General features: G+C 38.4%; 5 protein-coding genes across 10 annotated transcripts; 3 read left to right on the forward strand and 2 right to left on the reverse strand.

The window, feature by feature from the left end:
* Positions 1–563: 563 nt before the first annotated feature.
* On the forward strand, positions 564–2,441 carry LOC116919625 (evolutionarily conserved signaling intermediate in Toll pathway, mitochondrial). Its single transcript, XM_032925639.2, has 5 exons — positions 564–1,382; positions 1,443–1,895; positions 1,966–2,059; positions 2,139–2,269; positions 2,330–2,441. Exons 1-5 carry the CDS (start codon positions 935–937, stop codon positions 2,404–2,406), a joined length of 1,203 nt encoding a protein of 400 aa, XP_032781530.2. The 5' UTR covers positions 564–934; the 3' UTR covers positions 2,407–2,441.
* Positions 2,401–4,853, reverse strand: LOC116919623 (probable flavin-containing monoamine oxidase A). Its single transcript, XM_032925636.2, has 8 exons — positions 4,503–4,853; positions 4,155–4,426; positions 3,920–4,076; positions 3,704–3,819; positions 3,495–3,634; positions 3,265–3,406; positions 3,015–3,191; positions 2,401–2,949 (listed from the first exon to the last, which is right to left on the reverse strand). The coding sequence occupies exons 1-8, from the start codon at positions 4,639–4,641 to the stop codon at positions 2,515–2,517; spliced, it is 1,578 nt and encodes a 525-aa protein (XP_032781527.2). The 5' UTR covers positions 4,642–4,853; the 3' UTR covers positions 2,401–2,514.
* Positions 4,854–5,116: 263 nt separating this feature from the next.
* Positions 5,117–9,796, forward strand: LOC116919626 (fringe glycosyltransferase). The gene is made up of 8 exons (XM_032925640.2): positions 5,117–5,751; positions 7,145–7,236; positions 7,313–7,372; positions 7,940–8,087; positions 8,954–9,039; positions 9,119–9,176; positions 9,237–9,344; positions 9,424–9,796. The coding sequence occupies exons 1-8, from the start codon at positions 5,305–5,307 to the stop codon at positions 9,559–9,561; spliced, it is 1,137 nt and encodes a 378-aa protein (XP_032781531.2). The 5' UTR covers positions 5,117–5,304; the 3' UTR covers positions 9,562–9,796.
* A 234-nt stretch (positions 9,797–10,030) lies between these two features.
* Positions 10,031–14,482, forward strand: LOC116919621 (SUN domain-containing protein 1). 4 transcript variants are annotated; one of them, XM_032925634.2, is made up of 12 exons: positions 11,014–11,140; positions 11,226–11,284; positions 11,365–11,483; positions 11,574–11,746; positions 11,806–11,922; positions 11,984–12,187; positions 12,292–12,743; positions 12,821–13,046; positions 13,118–13,420; positions 13,507–13,790; positions 13,854–13,946; positions 14,007–14,482. In XM_032925634.2, the coding sequence occupies exons 4-12, from the start codon at positions 11,653–11,655 to the stop codon at positions 14,115–14,117; spliced, it is 1,884 nt and encodes a 627-aa protein (XP_032781525.2). In that variant the 5' UTR covers positions 11,014–11,140; positions 11,226–11,284; positions 11,365–11,483; positions 11,574–11,652; the 3' UTR covers positions 14,118–14,482. The 4 variants fall into 4 exon arrangements, with proteins under 4 accessions (XP_032781523.2, XP_032781522.2, XP_032781524.2 ...); XM_032925632.2 differs by lacking the exons at positions 11,014–11,140; positions 11,226–11,284; positions 11,365–11,483 and adding an exon at positions 10,031–10,772 and having other exon boundaries at positions 12,824–13,046; XM_032925631.2 differs by lacking the exons at positions 11,014–11,140; positions 11,226–11,284; positions 11,365–11,483 and adding an exon at positions 10,033–10,772.
* Positions 14,185–15,831, reverse strand: LOC116919627 (coatomer subunit epsilon). Of its 3 annotated transcripts, none has more exons than XM_045170963.1 (7): positions 15,749–15,831; positions 15,582–15,684; positions 15,346–15,509; positions 15,126–15,293; positions 14,930–15,065; positions 14,539–14,867; positions 14,185–14,458 (listed from the first exon to the last, which is right to left on the reverse strand). In XM_045170963.1, exons 2-7 carry the CDS (start codon positions 15,681–15,683, stop codon positions 14,425–14,427), a joined length of 933 nt encoding a protein of 310 aa, XP_045026898.1. In that variant the 5' UTR covers position 15,684; positions 15,749–15,831; the 3' UTR covers positions 14,185–14,424. The 3 variants fall into 3 exon arrangements, with proteins under 3 accessions (XP_045026898.1, XP_032781532.2, XP_045026899.1); XM_032925641.2 differs by having other exon boundaries at positions 15,126–15,278; positions 15,749–15,829; XM_045170964.1 differs by having other exon boundaries at positions 15,754–15,774.
* Positions 15,832–16,337: the final 506 nt, after the last annotated feature.

A 16,337-nucleotide genomic window follows, 5' to 3' on the forward strand; every position in this document is an offset into this window, starting at 1 on the left:
TTTCCCAATCGGGGTTTGCATTTCGGGGTATCGGTACAGGGCTTTCGGGATTCAATCGGGGTACGTAGTCGGTGATGCAACCACGATTGCAACCAATCGATTTATGCAAATAACACAATCGATAGATTTTTCGACCTGATTGCCGCGATCACAACCCCGATTATACCTAATTCTACCCGCCTACCCTGATTTGTACCCCGAAACCGTAATAACCGCCATATTTTAAAATGTTGTCGGGGCAGTCGGAGCAATCCCTGTTTTTCGCCTACCTCTCCCAGGTTGACGAAGCGACTCCCCGAATGAGCCCCGAATGTCCTTTTTCGGGGCGGTATGGTTAACCCGATTACAGCTAATCGCGGCCGGTCGCTACCTTCCTCGTCCCTCCTAGGGCTCGAAACCGGCTTACAATCGAGAGTTATTGGCACGATAGTTAGAAAAAAAAATCAAATAAAAAAAATACGAATGAAAACACATTATGTGTGTCACTCGTTCGGTAGTAAGCCGGGTCTCGGGTAACCCGAGGGACCGGGGCCAAACTAATTAAAATTAAATTAAAAATTTTTGTTGTATATATCATTGGACGCATAAAAATATACTCAACGGGAATAGAAATTAGAATCAAAAGCTGAAGTTGATCTTATTGATAACATTATTTATAATTATCATGCTACGTTGTTGCTGACATATCGTCGTAACTACAGCAGACGCTTCTTATGCGAACAACAAGAAAACAAAATAGGCATTAAATTCACCGTTACTGTCTTATTTTATATGTTACGGTGAACCCAAATAAGAAAGAAAAAAAAAAGCAAACTTTGGCTCCACGGATTTACCGTCTATCTTCGTGTATTGAGAGAGCCTGGTTGTTTTTGACGAATTATATTCTATTTACTTTGTAGCCCACCAAGTAAATATCAATTTACATACATTGAAAATGGCAGTGAACTTTGGTTTAAGAGTTAAAAGAATTTGGCAGAAAAGTTTTCCACAAATCTGTATGTACAAGTTTTCTGGCATATACGTGCGTCACATTCATAAGAACAGTTCATATTGTCGAAGCAAAGAGCCAAACCAGCTGGTTGTTACATCATCTACGTTTAATGCCCCAGAAGGAGATAGAAATAAAGACACATTCTTAGAAGCTGTTAAAATATATACAACTAGGCCAGGACCACGTCGTTCACAAGTGGAATTTATTTATTCTGCTCTGAAGCACATGGAAGAGTTTGGAGTTCATCGTGACCTACAAGCATATAAAGAAATTATTGATATTTTACCAAAGGGTACATATATTCCAACAAATATGTTTCAGGCAGAGTTTATGCACTATCCAAAGCAACAGCAATGTATAATTGATGTTCTGGAACAGATGGAAGACAATGGTTTGGATGAATCTTGTAGAGGAAAATGTTCAGCTAATAGTTATGTTGTTAATTTTTCAGGTGTGTGTCCAGATGCAGAAACCGACGCTATGGTCCTTAACATTTTTGGCCGCCATGGATTCCCGACGAAGAAACTTAGAAGAATGACTTACTGGATGCCAAAATTTAAGAACCTGTCTCCATGGGCACTCCCAGAAAAGATCCCCACTTCTAATCTTGAAGTAGCAAAACTTGCTGTCCAGAGAATGGGTAGTGTTGATCCAGCCACAGAGATGGAAATTTTTCAAACAAGTGAATTGAGAGACGCCATCGACGATACTTGGATTGTTAGTGGTCAGAGCGCTACACAAAGGGAACTTTTGGCAAAACTCCAAGAAAAGAAAACAGTCTTTGTTGAAGGAGCATTCCCAATATGGTTAAGAAGAACTAGTATAAACTACTTTATTTTACGTTCTGACCCTGAACCCCTATCAGAAGAAGACCAGAAGCAAAGAGCTCAATTCGACTATGATGGTGTGTATTCCAACAGTATAAATAGTGTTTCCTACACATTTTTATATTTAAAGCAAGGAAATTGTATTAGATGTCAGTCAGTTGCGTTCATGGATATTAGGACAAGAAAACCTTACTCGAAAAGACATTATTATTGAGCCTTCAGTCCACGAACAAGAAGACGGGTAAGTGTTTGACTAAATCATCATTACATTGATTTTAATATAGATCTACTATATTTTATTTACTTTTTTATTAATTAAGGACGATCCTGGCTGTAGCTGTAACAGGCACTTGCTCGAAGGACTCTCTTCTTTCTTGGATTCGGTTTTTAGAAAAAAAGAATCCAAACTTAGCAAATCTTAGTATCTTATTCGCAACAAACTCTCCTTTGGGTAAGATTGTTTCTCTTTCGACTGTTTATCAATTAATGTGTGTTTTTTTTCTTCAAATAGGTGAAGTTATACCAGCAATCGAGTCTAGTGTGCCTGTAAACACAGTTAAGAAAATAACGGATACTTCTGACTTGTGAATAAAAGTTTATGTCCAGTAGACATTGTTTTTAAAGCCATGTTTCTCTTCAGTTCACTTCAGCACAAACATTCCAATGGTGACACGTAAATCGCTGAATTAAGAGGAATTAAAAAAAGTAAACAGAAAAGAAAGCCGCGAGGACGGCAAGAAAGACAACAATTGGAGTCAATAGACTAGGAAAAGAGTATGGTGGATCTACGTCTGCAGATGGTTTTCTAGAAACTAGTTTTTCCAACTGAGTGACATTTTTTCCGTTCAATTTCATGACTTCACAAGCTGCACGTCTTCCAGACTGTACAGCACCATTTAAATACCCAGCCCAGTGCGTAGATGTTTCCGTCCCGCACCAGTGAATTCTACCATGAGGACGACGAAGAGCGCTGAAAGTGAACATTACTCCTGGAACGCCAAAGCAGACGGGACAACCTCCATTGTATTCTTCATCAGCCCATACCTTCTCAGTAAAGCTAGTTGGTTGCAATGCCCAAGATCCAAAGAATTCAGAAAGACAACCAAGAATAGACGAGCGACGTTCCTCCGCCTAAGATGTCACTAACATGGGTGAAAAACAAATGGCAAACAGTGCATTAAAAACTTTCGAAATACCGTTTGACGATGCCATTCAACTCCCGGCCTTCCTGCTATAAATCCCACGAGAGCAGGCACGTTTTTGTCAGTAGTCGCATCGTAAACAACGCTGATTGGACCCGTACTACATGTTAATAATGGCCCACCACCGTTACTGACGATTTCGCCAGAAAATCCGTTTTCGCGCCAGAACGTCTTTTTAATATATAATAACCGTTACGTGTTAGGTTTGATTTCCGAACAAACGGAGATACTATGGTCTCCTAACCTTGTCATAAGTTATAATGAACTTTGTCAAATGCCCTACAGGCATATTGTCCATTAAAAGCTTGCGATCCTCAGACAGCGGTGGTGAGAACTGAATGCGCGTTATGCAATTGGGAGGAATACTCGCAATTACATGTCGGGCCCTATAAACGTAAGATTTTTCGAAGAGTTTAAAGTTCATTATTTTCTATACTTATTCTTATTTTTTCCCTCTGTATTACTTAAAGTTACCTGAAAATCTTTCCCGTCAAAGTGTGAACCGTAACAAATTCCGTTTGATCTTGATAAATAGCTGACACTGGTTGGTTCAGTTGAACATTTTCTCTGCCAACGCGATCGGCTAAAATTTCACTAATCTGTTGTGTGCCTCCCTGTGAAAGCAACCCAAAATTGAAAATCGATAATAGAGCGAAGATTGCATAATATCCTTTCTCACGCACTTTTACGCGAAGTTCTTGCGCACCATTCTCTGTTGCCATCAGAAGCTTCATGATACCCCCAGCTGAATTAGCATACGCAAGGAAGAAAAGTGCTGAAACACGATCTAGGTCAGCTCCTAGTTAGCGGCGGAAATTGAAGATGCAAATATCTTAGAAGAATATTGGCGTACAATGGAGAAGTGTCACGATAAACCTGACTTGTTTCTTTTCAAGTACCTATCACAGAGCGGCAAGCGGCCTGAATGGTGTCTCGTACACTTTGAGAACGGGCATTGTTCCGGACAAACGTTTCCATTGTCATTGCATCGTATTCTTGGGCTTTATCCCATAAATATGGATCTTCAATGCTTATTTGTTTGGCTAACTTTTCAGCCTACAAGTGAAAAATAAAAATATTTATGACACTTTTAAGGAGAAATAATATTTTAAGTACAAGTTTGTTCTTCATTACTTTCCAAATAAACAGCTGTAATTCAATAACACCCCAATAAGATCCAAGACTGGGAATGTCAGACTTGTAAGTCCGTATTACATTACCATGGCCAACTTGCATAATTTTAGTCCCATTAATAAACTGGGGATATGTTTTTATGTTGAGTTCTTCAAGCATTTCTAAAATGTCTGGCTGACTTGAGGCTACCCACTGTCCTCCAAGATCAAATTTTTCTTTCTGTCCTCCTCCAATATTGATTTCATTAGTAAGAGTCCTTCCTCCTATGCGGTCTACAAAGAACAAATATGATTTGAAGCAATGAAAATGAAACTCTTTATACAAATTTTTTATTGGTACCAAAATTACCTTTAGCCTCTAAAAGAAACAGCTTAATACTTGGTTCTAATTTTAAGATTTCATATGCAGCTGTCATTCCTGAAAGACCACAACCAATAATGATAATGTCACATTCTTTTACCTCATTAGGCAGTTTAACTTCATCCATTTTTTTTTGTTTTTTTAAACTTCAACACAGTGAAAGTAATTTACGACGTAAAATGGAGAAACAGGACGTCTTGAGAATGCAGCGCACACATTTATAATTTCAGTTTGAAACATAGGGCAAACGTTAGATATCTTTGCAAATTATATACTATCAACCAAAAGATTAGAAAAACAAATCATGTCATATCGGCGGTTACGTAACTCGCCCCACCCGTCCTGGCAACAAAAGCTTCAGAAATATACATACAAGTATACTCCAATCATAACAAGATGAGATTGTTTGTTTATTTTATTTTTTTCGTGTTGGTAAAAAGTTCCTATGCCAAGAAACTTGATTTAAAAATAATATTTCTCTTTTCAAATTCTTGGTGCGTTATTAAGGAATATAAAATTCACCAGTAGATGGCTCTCTGGATATAGGAAACACTTGTTGGCTCCTTGGGCGAAAACCGAGAGGACAAGAAAGGCAATCTCTCCATGTTTTCTTCAGTCACCGAGCACCTAGGCGAAGGGCAGTTAGCCAGCAGCCATGGGTGATCAAATGTTAAAATTTCTACAGCGTCTACGCAGAAATCTAACTTATTTTTGAACCGTTAACTCCCATTACTATGTTAGCAGATTTTTGTGAGAACAAGTGTTAGCGTAGTACTGCTGTTAAAAAAAGATGAGCTATCAAGTTTCGAAAATGCGTTTAACGCTTAGAAGAATCCTGCAAGCCCTGTTTTTAGCTTTATTATTTTCGTTTTCGACACTGGCAATGCTTCGGACTTTCGCTGCCACTTCAAGCCGTTCTGCAACGATGATGGAGCATGCTTCTGCAATAAAAGAAGAACCGCCATGGATCAAAACTTTTGTGGGATTTTGGCCAGATCGATCTCTGAGATCTGTGTTTGACGAAGAAGGAAAAGAGTTCACGGCGCCAGTTGTAGATGACAATGCGATTGAGTTCGAAAGAGCAATATCAACAACTACATCCACGACGACGACTGCGACTAGTAAACCACAAACGTCACTAGACGATATTTTTATCAGTGTAAAAACTACCAAGAATTTTCACGCCACACGACTCGATGTCATCATCAAGACATGGTTCACACTTGCTCGCGAACAGGTACCTATCGTCGAACATTACACATTATTGTTATAAGGTAGTCGAACGTAGTCTTCCACGTGTCTAAGTAAAAGCATTTTCCTATGTAGTGTTTTTTAAATACCAGCTCCATCGCACACCGTGAAACGACCCCAATCTAGACTGAGAATGCGAACGAAATAGTCGAATCAACCTGTTGCACACGAAAAGAAAATTCTTAAAACTAAAATTCCGGGGCCAACGAATTTCCATGTATTCTTCTACATTTCCGAAGAGGAGATCGAATCAGATGATTGATACACCAAGAGAAGAAAAAGAACCAAACTTTTTTCAGTCCACCTGTTTAGTCCGCTGGGATTGAGATGTCGCCTATAGATGGGAACTGTCGGTGGCATTTCAACTTATTATCAGCTCGATGTCTGAAAGTAATATCAAAGATCTAAGGAACCAACAGTGAACTCGTTGGACTATGTTCCCTGTCCTTGGAGGAATTTAATTAGCTTCCAGCTTTTTGTTGGCCTCCAGATGGAAAAAAGACAGGTACGGCTGCCAAGCCGTTCTGGGTATCATTATTTTCCAGTATAATGTAAACCCTCTTTGCCTCTGGCGATAGGAGGAGCTTGGCCCATCTGTATTTTCTCCAAAAATTGAAGGGAGTCATTTTTAAGAAAAATCTCTAGTGTCGGCGACACTTGAGATCTTCAGAATAGGTCTGTTCCTCCGGCTTCCCTATTGTTTCATGCAGACTAGGCTAACAACTGAAGACATTTTTAAAATAAAATTTTCTTTTCCAATGTGTTAAGTCATTCTTCTTCAGAAGATATATTGGAATGGGTGTCAAAGTAGAAAAACTACCGAATGCAAACACAGAACTATTCATTCAATTCGTGGGAAAGTAAAATCTTTGGCTTTATGTTTATGATTTGGTTCTCTATTCCGCAATTTGTTAACTACTTAAGTGTCGAGAGAAAATTTAAGACATAGTGGAAATCGAGAATCACAAAAAAACAAAACAAAACAAACTAGCAAGTTTAGAGTTAGCGTACTGTTTAGATATCGACTGAAAGTTGAACTGCTACAAACATTCGAGAACAAAAGCGTTTAAAGGTCGTAGCAACACCCATGACGAAAAGTAGTACACACTTTTGGATGTGCAAGAGGGCAACTGGCCTTATTTTTAACGTTAAAAACATGTGTGGACGTGGGCAATGGGGCTCGGGTTATACCCTGCTTTTGAAAGCTTGTCATTCGATAGGGTCTCATTAGGTTGCCATGGGGGCTCCCGTCTTTTTGCTGCATGTATGAATGTGAAAAGGGCATGAACTTTTAGTCGATGTAAATTCAATAAAAAACCAATTTATGATGTGGGTTGGTGATCCGATCTCGATTTAACTTTACGGTTTCTTGTTGGCAGACTTGGTTCTTTACCGACTCCGATGACGAAGAATACAGCGAGAAAACTCACAATCATTTGATCAACACTGGGTGCTCGGCTTCCCACAATCGGTAAATATATTCGCAATTTGTCTTGTGTATTAATCATAACTTGCTGAAATTAATTATATTTTTCTTCTTCGTACAGGATGGCATTGTGTTGCAAAATGGCTGTTGAGTTTGACACCTTCCTCGAGAGCAACAAACGGTAAAATGTCATTGGTTGACTATAAATTTTCGGTTGTTTAAATTTTCTTGTGTTGTGTCCGTCGGCAAGAGGCTTGTAATTATCACGAGGATAGAGGGTCATCTTAGACTGGTTTTTGTTCGTCGTGACTGTTTGGTTTCCCCGCCCCCAAAGAGAACACACAAAAAAAAAAAAAAAAAAAAACGAGTCCCTTGGCCAGTTTCTTATCTTCTTTTCCTTTCGAAAATGGCCGGTTTCTCATTAGAAATAATTGGCGCCGCCACAAAGATAATAATACATTAACCCTCTTGGTTATATGATCGCGTGTGTATCAGAGCGCACCTTAAAAAATCTTCAACTAAGGAACTTGATTCGTCTCTCCTAAAATTACTCCTACCATCCGGAATGTCTGGTCACGGAACAACACAACATCCATCGTGACTGTCATCTTGGTGAATTGTGCCTTCGGAGCTCAATTTTCCCCTCTGTTTCTTTTTTTCTTTTCTTTTCTTTTTATTTGTTATTAACTGCGTAGCGGGTGTTCTTATTTTGAGCATTTTTTTTTTTATTTTCACTTTTATTTTGTAGGTGGTTTTGTCATTTTGACGACGACAACTACGTCAACGTACCCCAATTGGTTCGCATGCTACAAAAGCACGACTGGACGGACGATTGGTACCTCGGCAAACCAAGTATTAAAGCCCCACTGGAAATCTTGGACCGCGAACACATGCCGGTAATTAATTCTTTTTATTTTATTTTATTAATATGCTGACCTCGCAGTGGAAAGATTTAAAACAATTTTAACGCCAAGTAATTCGTGGTACTGATTGAGAATTTCTCCTTATTCTTATAAGCTAACTTTTATTCATGAAAGTGTAGCTGTAGACGAGAATGTGGTTCACCCCATCGAGAACAGGTTTTGCCCTATCCATTCTGCAATAAGATTAGACGAAAAAAAGATAGTTATGTATAAAAAAAAAGTAACGATGTCGAGCTACAAGGCGACAGGTGCGCTGTAATTCAGTAGAACCGGCTAGTGGTATTTCGGTTCCCTCATCTTCTTTGTTTTTTTGTTTTTTGTTGTTGTTATTTAATGAAGACCCCATTGTTATATTCTCGAGCTCGAAATGATATTTTTTTTTCTCTCGTGGGCTAAAACTTCTGTTCGTGACACACTTGTTTGTTGAATGACTGCCCTCCGGCTCTGCACCTGAATGGATTCTTGATTCCCTCGCAGTCTTCTGTTCATTTAGTACCCTGGAATCCCTTGTCCGTCGCTATCTGGAAGCGTTCTTTGTTGTCCCCCCCTCGTTCCTAACGTTAGCCTCTTTGCTTGCCAGCTGTTGTTGCCCTTTCAACCTTTCAAAGCTGTTTGCGGCCTCAGGACTCTACCCTTTAGCGATCCGCAGGAGACAGACATAAATTCTTTTATCTCGTGCCTTGGTGCCCTCAGCACGAGTTGATTTCATACGAACTGTGTTCACGATGGGGTCCTTAATAAGCAATTAAAGAATATGTTTTAGTCGTGAAATGTATTTAACTTAACGAAACATTGTGGATTTTTTATTTATTTATTTATTATTATTATCTTTTTTTCAGCAAAAGATTTCATTTTGGTTCGCTACAGGAGGAGCTGGATTTTGTTTAAGTCGTTCACTAGGCTTGAAAATGAAACCGCTTGCCAGGTATATATAGAGCTAGTTGATTGCGTTAGTAGTTATAGGACGAGAAATTTAATATGTGATGTATATTTGTAATTTACAGTGGCGGGAAGTTCATCAGTATTGGTGATAAAATTCGGCTGCCCGATGATGTGACTATGGTAAATCCGACAACTTCTAATTTGTCGCATAGATTTCTTGTAACATTTTTATGGGTTTAGGGCTACATTGTTGAGCATCTTCTCAGCAAACAACTTACGGTGGTAGAAGAATTCCACTCACATTTGGAACCAATGAAATTTCTTAAACAATCGCATCTTGCAGAACAAGTAAGTGTATTTTCTTTACAAACATACTGTACAGGCACGTCATTTTTTAAACCGTTTTCTTTCCAACAAAATATTTTAGATCACCTTCAGTTACTCGCATTACGGACCCGAAATGAATGTACTTAGTTTGAATGGTTTCAACAATCAAATCGACCCGTATAGGTTTTTATCCCTACATTGCAATTTGTATCCAAACTTCAGCTTCTGCCCTCGGTAGACTTAAGACATTTTTCTACATAATTTAAGCTGTGATATCTTTTTTAAGTTGCAAAATATTGTCTGTATTTCAAAATTTGTGCATACATTTTTTATGGTGTCTGTGTTTCGTTGTACAGTTAGCGGTAGGAGGTACGTTAAAATAGCTAGTTTTTGCATTAAGCATATAGAACAGCTTCTTTTTTGTTAATTGATTTTGACGAAAGTACGTGAATACATGTATTTCTTGATTTCCATTCAAGGTTTTCTCATCTGTGCCACCTGTATTTTCTTTGCTTAACATTTCCAAAACAGATGTGGTACTTAATCAACTTAATGAAAAGAACTTGTATAAAAGGGTTACATGAATTTAGGCTTTGTCCGCTTTGGCTATCCACTTCTAGTTATGACTATCGCCATCTCGTAGTCGAAAAAATAAACGATCACGAGAATCAACCTGTCAGCAGCGGGAAGAGGCGTGGTACCTGGATTAGATGTGCTACATACACAGAAACAACGACGCGTTAAAAATACCTTAACAGAAATAATGATTGATTGTGCATTGTTCTTGTCAGAAAGAGTCTTAACTTTTTTCTTAAAGTAGAATCAGTAAACGACAAAATATTGCACCTCTTGTTCGTGTTAAAGCTACTAACTGTGTAGAGGTCTCCAACGGAGCTCCCCCCGAAGCACGAAACCCAAATAAGTTTATGAAATTCTAGTCTCAACAAATAGCAAAGATACAGTTACTTGCATAAACATCATGGCAACTCGGGTGAGGCAAAGGAAAGATTCCGATGCTGACAGTGTTGGCAGTGCAGCAAGTGAACCTGTGATAACTAGGAGTCGCTCAACTACCCCATTCACTTTGAGATCACAATGTACACGCCATGGGAGTGAATGCCCAGAAGGTCATGGTATGAACTTTAGAAATCGTCTAAAGGTTTCTCCCAGAAGCAGCAGCAAAAAATCCCCTAGGAAAAATGTCATTGGGACCCATGAAAGTATAATTAAAAATCTTGCCCGTACTTATGAAGCACAGCATCCATTGGGCCATCCGGATTATCCTGTTTCATCAAAAACTTCACCTAGAAAAAAACTTAGGAATCATACCAGTGATTACTCAAGCGCAGAAGAAGAAGAAGCCAGGAGAAAAGATGACCTTTGCACTACCTCTTCCATCTTTGCCTCCACTCCTCCACCTATTAGTTTGAAGACAACCCCACTTAAGAGGTAAAATCCATAATCTATGCTTTACATTTGGGGTTGGTTTTAGCTAGTTACATTGTTTTTCTTGGTTATTCTTAGTAGAAACTTTTTTGCATACCCACAAATATGAAATTATTTGTTTCTAGTTTCTACAATAGGTCATTAGATGTTGAATACGATGTTTTTAATTAGCGGCAATCCAGCAAATATTTCTGGCGTACTTGAAAAAAAAAATCTAATCAAATTGCCACTATGTTGGCACCGTCACTTCACTACTAGTGCGGCGCCTCGCTTGACGTGTACTTTTCCTATTTTAAAACCCTTAGTAGCCTCAGTTCTATCCCGCGAAGCGTGCAACGGTGAACTGAATGGTCTACCATGTTAAACCCAGGGTAATGATATTGTATTCGAATCAATAAGTAAAAATTTTAGTTACATTACAATTCGGCAAAAGTACATAGCCTTTATTTCTTTTAGTTTCCTCAATTCAAAATTATTTGTGGATTAACAATCTAGGCGCACGAATATTTAGTAGGGTACTCTTTTTTTGTATGTTTGCTCATTCAAAGTTTCGTCTGCTAATATTCAAACCTCGTATTTGTTTGTTTGAATTCAGTCATTGTTTTAGCGAAACGTACAGCTTCTTTCGATTTCTTTTACATATTATAAGCTTTTTAACGAGCTGTATAATTTGATTAATGTTTCTTACATCATAAGATCATTTTGTAGCTCAAGGTAACGTGAAATAAACATCTTATGTGTTTTACGATTAAAAATCAAGCTTAACCTGTACAACGATTGTTTTGTTCGTTTAAATTACTCCAGGTCTACTGAAAAGACAGATTTCACATATGCTAAAAGTTACAGCTACAGGACTGAAGTAACTCCAGAACGAGTAATCTGTATGCCAAATATGACACGGCGTTCAATTGAAAGATGCCATGGTGTTGTTTTCTCTTCGCCAGAGTTAAGATTTGGCTCAGTTGGGAAGTCTACAGGTATAGGAAATGTTATTATTTTTGAACTTCAAAAATTTGCTTTACTTTTTTACCAACAGATATAAATACCAACTATGCAAATGGTCATGAATCTGACCTTGAATTAGATGACAAAGAACCATACCAGTTGAAGACTCCTCCCAGAAGCTATAGCTCAGCAGCCTATTGCTTTTCAAGTAAAATTTTTAATCGTTGTTCAAGCAATAAACCTGCTTATGTATATAATTTTTTTTCAAGGTTTTGCTTATTCCAAGCTGAGAGGAATGATGTTCGGCCTTGCGTGGTGGATTTACCTGATCACTTGCTATTCTTTATTGCTTGATACATTTGTTCTCCAAAGTCAAGGAATAGTCAAGTTAAGAGACTTTTGCAGGCAACGAGTCAAGATTAATCGAAATCTGCTGATGCTTTTCCTCTTTTTGCCGCTCTGCTTCTTTGCAGGTTGGGTCATTCTTTTATTTTTATGTTTTTAATCGTTTGATCTTCAGTTGATTATACTTCCATTTATTAACTAATGCCAATGCCAATTTTTACCATTTAATCAGGTGGAATGTTGTATTCTGCTTTGCATGCCTTCAATTTCCGCACAGAAGATAAGCCTCCTAATACTATAGTTAATCCATTACCATCGCAAGAATCGTTTCCTCCCTCATCCACATATCCCAACCTTTTGTTGGATTCACCGTCATCTTCAAACCTTTTTCCGCCATCACATTTAAACCCTTCATCAGATTCGTCTGCAACTTCAAACCACTTACCATCATCTCTCAATCCTTTAGTAGATATACCTTCCTCGTCTGTCAATTCTATAGTAGATTTACCATCATCGACCTTAAATCCCATTACGGCTTCACTTCATCTATTTGATGATCCAATATTGCAAGACATAAAGAATGAATGGAGGTTAACTAAGGATGCCTTGCTAACTCTAAAGCAAAAAGTCAATAACCACGATGGAAAGATGTCAGACGTGGTCTCGCAAGTCGGTTTATTTCAGGTAATTTTGACTAACCTTCTCTTGATTTACCGTACTTGATGTTATTTGTTTTTTGAAAAATCTAAATGAAAAAACAGAAGCAGTTGCTTTCTGTTTCCACGGCACAGATTAGAGATCACGCAGCTTCTTCGGAAATCCTCGAGGGCCTTGTTGACGCTAAATTAACTAATTTGATAACATCCTTATCTGAAAAAACTCGACTAGATGTGGACAAGATTACCGCTATTGTTTCTCTGTTGAATAAAGCTCTCGAAGAGGTGAAGGAATTGAAAGAATGGAAACGCACTGCGGAGGAAAAACATGGTATTTTATGTTATTTTTCAAGTTTCGTGTATCTTTTGTTAAATTATTGGCTGCTTTTCTGGTCCATTTAGAAAAATGGGATAGTGATCTTTCAGAGCTGCAGCATCGTATGAATGGGATAGGTTCGCTTTCATCGCAAATGGGAATCAGTGTTGAGGAAGCTATAAAGCGATGGGAACTCGATTCGAAGCCTGCCTTGATCCAAAAGATTAAAGAAGAACTATTAGCCGAAATTGGTCTCCAAATAAAACTTATAAATGCTGATTCTGGACGAGGGCTTAGCAAAGAGGAAGTAGAGCAGTTGATCCGGTCTGCACTGGGTGTTTACGATTCTGATAAAACCGGTTTGGCCGATTTTGCCCTTGAACCAGCCGGTAAGTCTATACATGAAACCGATAATAATGCTTGCTTGCGATAACTAAAAATTTAACGTAACATTGTCATTAATTTTTTTTTATAGGGGGTGTGGTACTCAGTACCCGTTGCACTGAAACGTACAACTCCCACCGACCCCGTCTTTCGATTTGGGGATTCTCATTATGGAGTGAACCTAATAATCCAAGAGTAGTTATTCAACCAGGAATTGTCCCAGGTCAATGCTGGTCCTTCCGTGGTTTTGACGGGTATCTAGTGATCCAACTATCCAGGAAAATTATTCCTAAGGCTTTCACGCTAGAACACATACCAAGAAGTTTGGCGCCAGATGGCCAAATTGATTCAGCACCACGAAATTTCACCGTTTATGTAATGAATAGTTACTAATCCATAACAAATTTGTTTTCCAATCTTCATTTTTTCTTCTTTCAGGGCCTTACAAGAGAAGTGGACATAGCCGGCGTGGAACTTGGTCATTACACTTACGACAATCTGGGTACGCCGCTGCAAAGCTTTCAAGTGCAGGTACATGTTCCATATGCCAAACCTGTCGCAGAAGGAAAACTAATGCTCTTTTACTTTTAGGCGCGCAATTCAGGAGCTTTCTCTATTGTTGAACTACGGATTCATTCGAATTATGGAAATTTGAATTATACGTGCCTTTATAGGTTTCGTGTTCATGGCCAAGTAGCCTAGCTCGATTCAGCTCAACTGAATATGCGGGACATCTCATCTTCAGCTATACTATTTCAAACTTATGAAAAATTGTACAAATATTTCTGTATTTCTGTGTCGTCTTCTGTTGCTATTGATAAGTAGACGTTCCGGTTCCAAGACAAAATATCTTTTCGGAACACTAGTCTTTCAATAATATTAATTACAAGGATAAAGATAGTACCGATAAAATGTGTGTTTTGAATGGTTTAAGAAATTAACGAGCCCCGCGTCTGTTGGTTTTGCTTGTGCTAACATAGCTTCTGTCAACCTCTTGTAGTATGTGTATTTAACGATCTGATAGAAAATTTGAATATACTAATCTACAATAAAAAATTAAAAAAATATTAATTCGAAATTTATTTCAATGCTTTATCCTCAGATTCAAGCGGTCAGCACATACTGCTTAGCGAGCAAATCGAAATATTTTTCTTTAGCCTGGAATTCTACGGCGAATAGATGTTCAGGCGCAGTATCAATCAATTGGCTTAGGTAGCGGTTGCAGACTTCAGGGGTCTTGCCAGAAAGTTGGCTGAGTACAACAAGATTCACTAGTGTATCTGTGTTGTTGGAATCCTTCTCAAGGGCATCCTGAAGCGCAGATTCTGCTTCTTCATATTTGCTTTGTCCAATACAGCAAGCAGCCTGACCATTCAACAACAATGCAGTAGGTGTATTTTTGTCTGCAAGCTCTTGAAATGTATAATAGGCTTCTTGCAGCTTTTCCCCACCCTATGAAAAGAAGAAAATAATAATTTGGCATGTCAGTGAAAAAGCAAGCAATGTTATTGTACCACAGTAAGATTAACCCAAGCAGAAGCTAGTTGTGTCAAAATTGCATCATCATCAATTTCTTGCATGGATTTCAATTCTTTTTTTGCAAGATCTACACGATCCATTTTCAACTGAGCTTGAAGCATAAGAGCCCGACTGTAAAATAGTAAATAATTTCACCGATTTCAACAAGAATACATACAATAGCTTATGTACCATTCCAAATTATCTGACTGATGCAGCACTTTAAGAGCAGTTTCATAGTTACTCTCATTGTAGTATATGGTTGCTGCAACAAGGAGAAAGACATGGTTATTGACATCTATATTCCCACATACTTGTTGGTCAAGTTTGAGAACTATTGATTCCCTTAGGAAAAAAAATCTTACATTAACTTTTGGTTTTGATTTTGATCCAATATAGACATGTATTTTACCTCTTACTAGGCTGAGATAAATACTCTGCAAGTTGTTTTAATGGTTGAAGTTCTTCCAGAGAAGCTCCATGAATTTCATTTATGACAACTCCATACTTCTTCAGCGCAATATAAGATCGATAGACGAATACATCACGTTCAAGTTTTTGAAGGGTATTGTTCAGCTAAAAAACAAATATTTGTATATCTAGGTGAAAACCAATCCAGACTAACATGTTTTTACTGGTTGCTTTTACCTTCAACTTCTGAGCTTCATTGATGGCTGATTGGTAGTTTCCAATATAAAATTGTGTTTTAACGTCAAACAATTCATCAGTCTCTCCTTGTTGTTCAGGCATTCTGATGGATGATAATTTAAGCTCAGGAAAAAAAAAAACAAGTAGAAAATTCTAAATTTATAAACCTAACGTTGCGGTGGTCTGTTTGACGTGTCAGAATTCCAAACAACGTTGTCAAAAGACCAGGGTAAGGTGCGCACGCGAACTGCGGACTAGCCGACTAGGCAAACTGCGGGCTTTTAGCCGCGGACTGGCTCAAATATTTGGAAGCGGTCCGCACTTCGCAGTAAACACAATCTTCATCCGTCATTGAATACAGATCCGTTTACGTTGGTCGCTCAAAACGGATACTTTGAGTCGTTACCAATGGATCCGTTTCCATTAACTGTGAATCAAATTGCATACGCCACCTTTCTACTCAGGGTCATTCCATGCCAAATTATCCAGAGCCCGTTGCGGCATCTCACGGATCTTGATAATTTTTGGTGGGTGGGTTCTTTATACTTGTAAATTGTTCGAGATCATCGAAGAACAATTGAAATTGTTGTGTTAACAGAAAGTGAAGACATTGACTGTGCGTGACCACGTTTATTTAGCTTATTTAGAGCAAACAAAAAGGAGGGGTTACCAAAACAAAATTGGTGCCCGCTTCGAGGGTGGGCGTATTCCGTATCTTCAGTATCCTAAAGCAGTGAGTTTGGGGGAATGAATATC

Source organism: Daphnia magna, linkage group LG3 (genome assembly GCF_020631705.1).
Source record: "Daphnia magna isolate NIES linkage group LG3, ASM2063170v1.1, whole genome shotgun sequence".
Classification (NCBI taxonomy): Eukaryota; Metazoa; Arthropoda; class Branchiopoda; order Diplostraca; family Daphniidae; genus Daphnia; species Daphnia magna.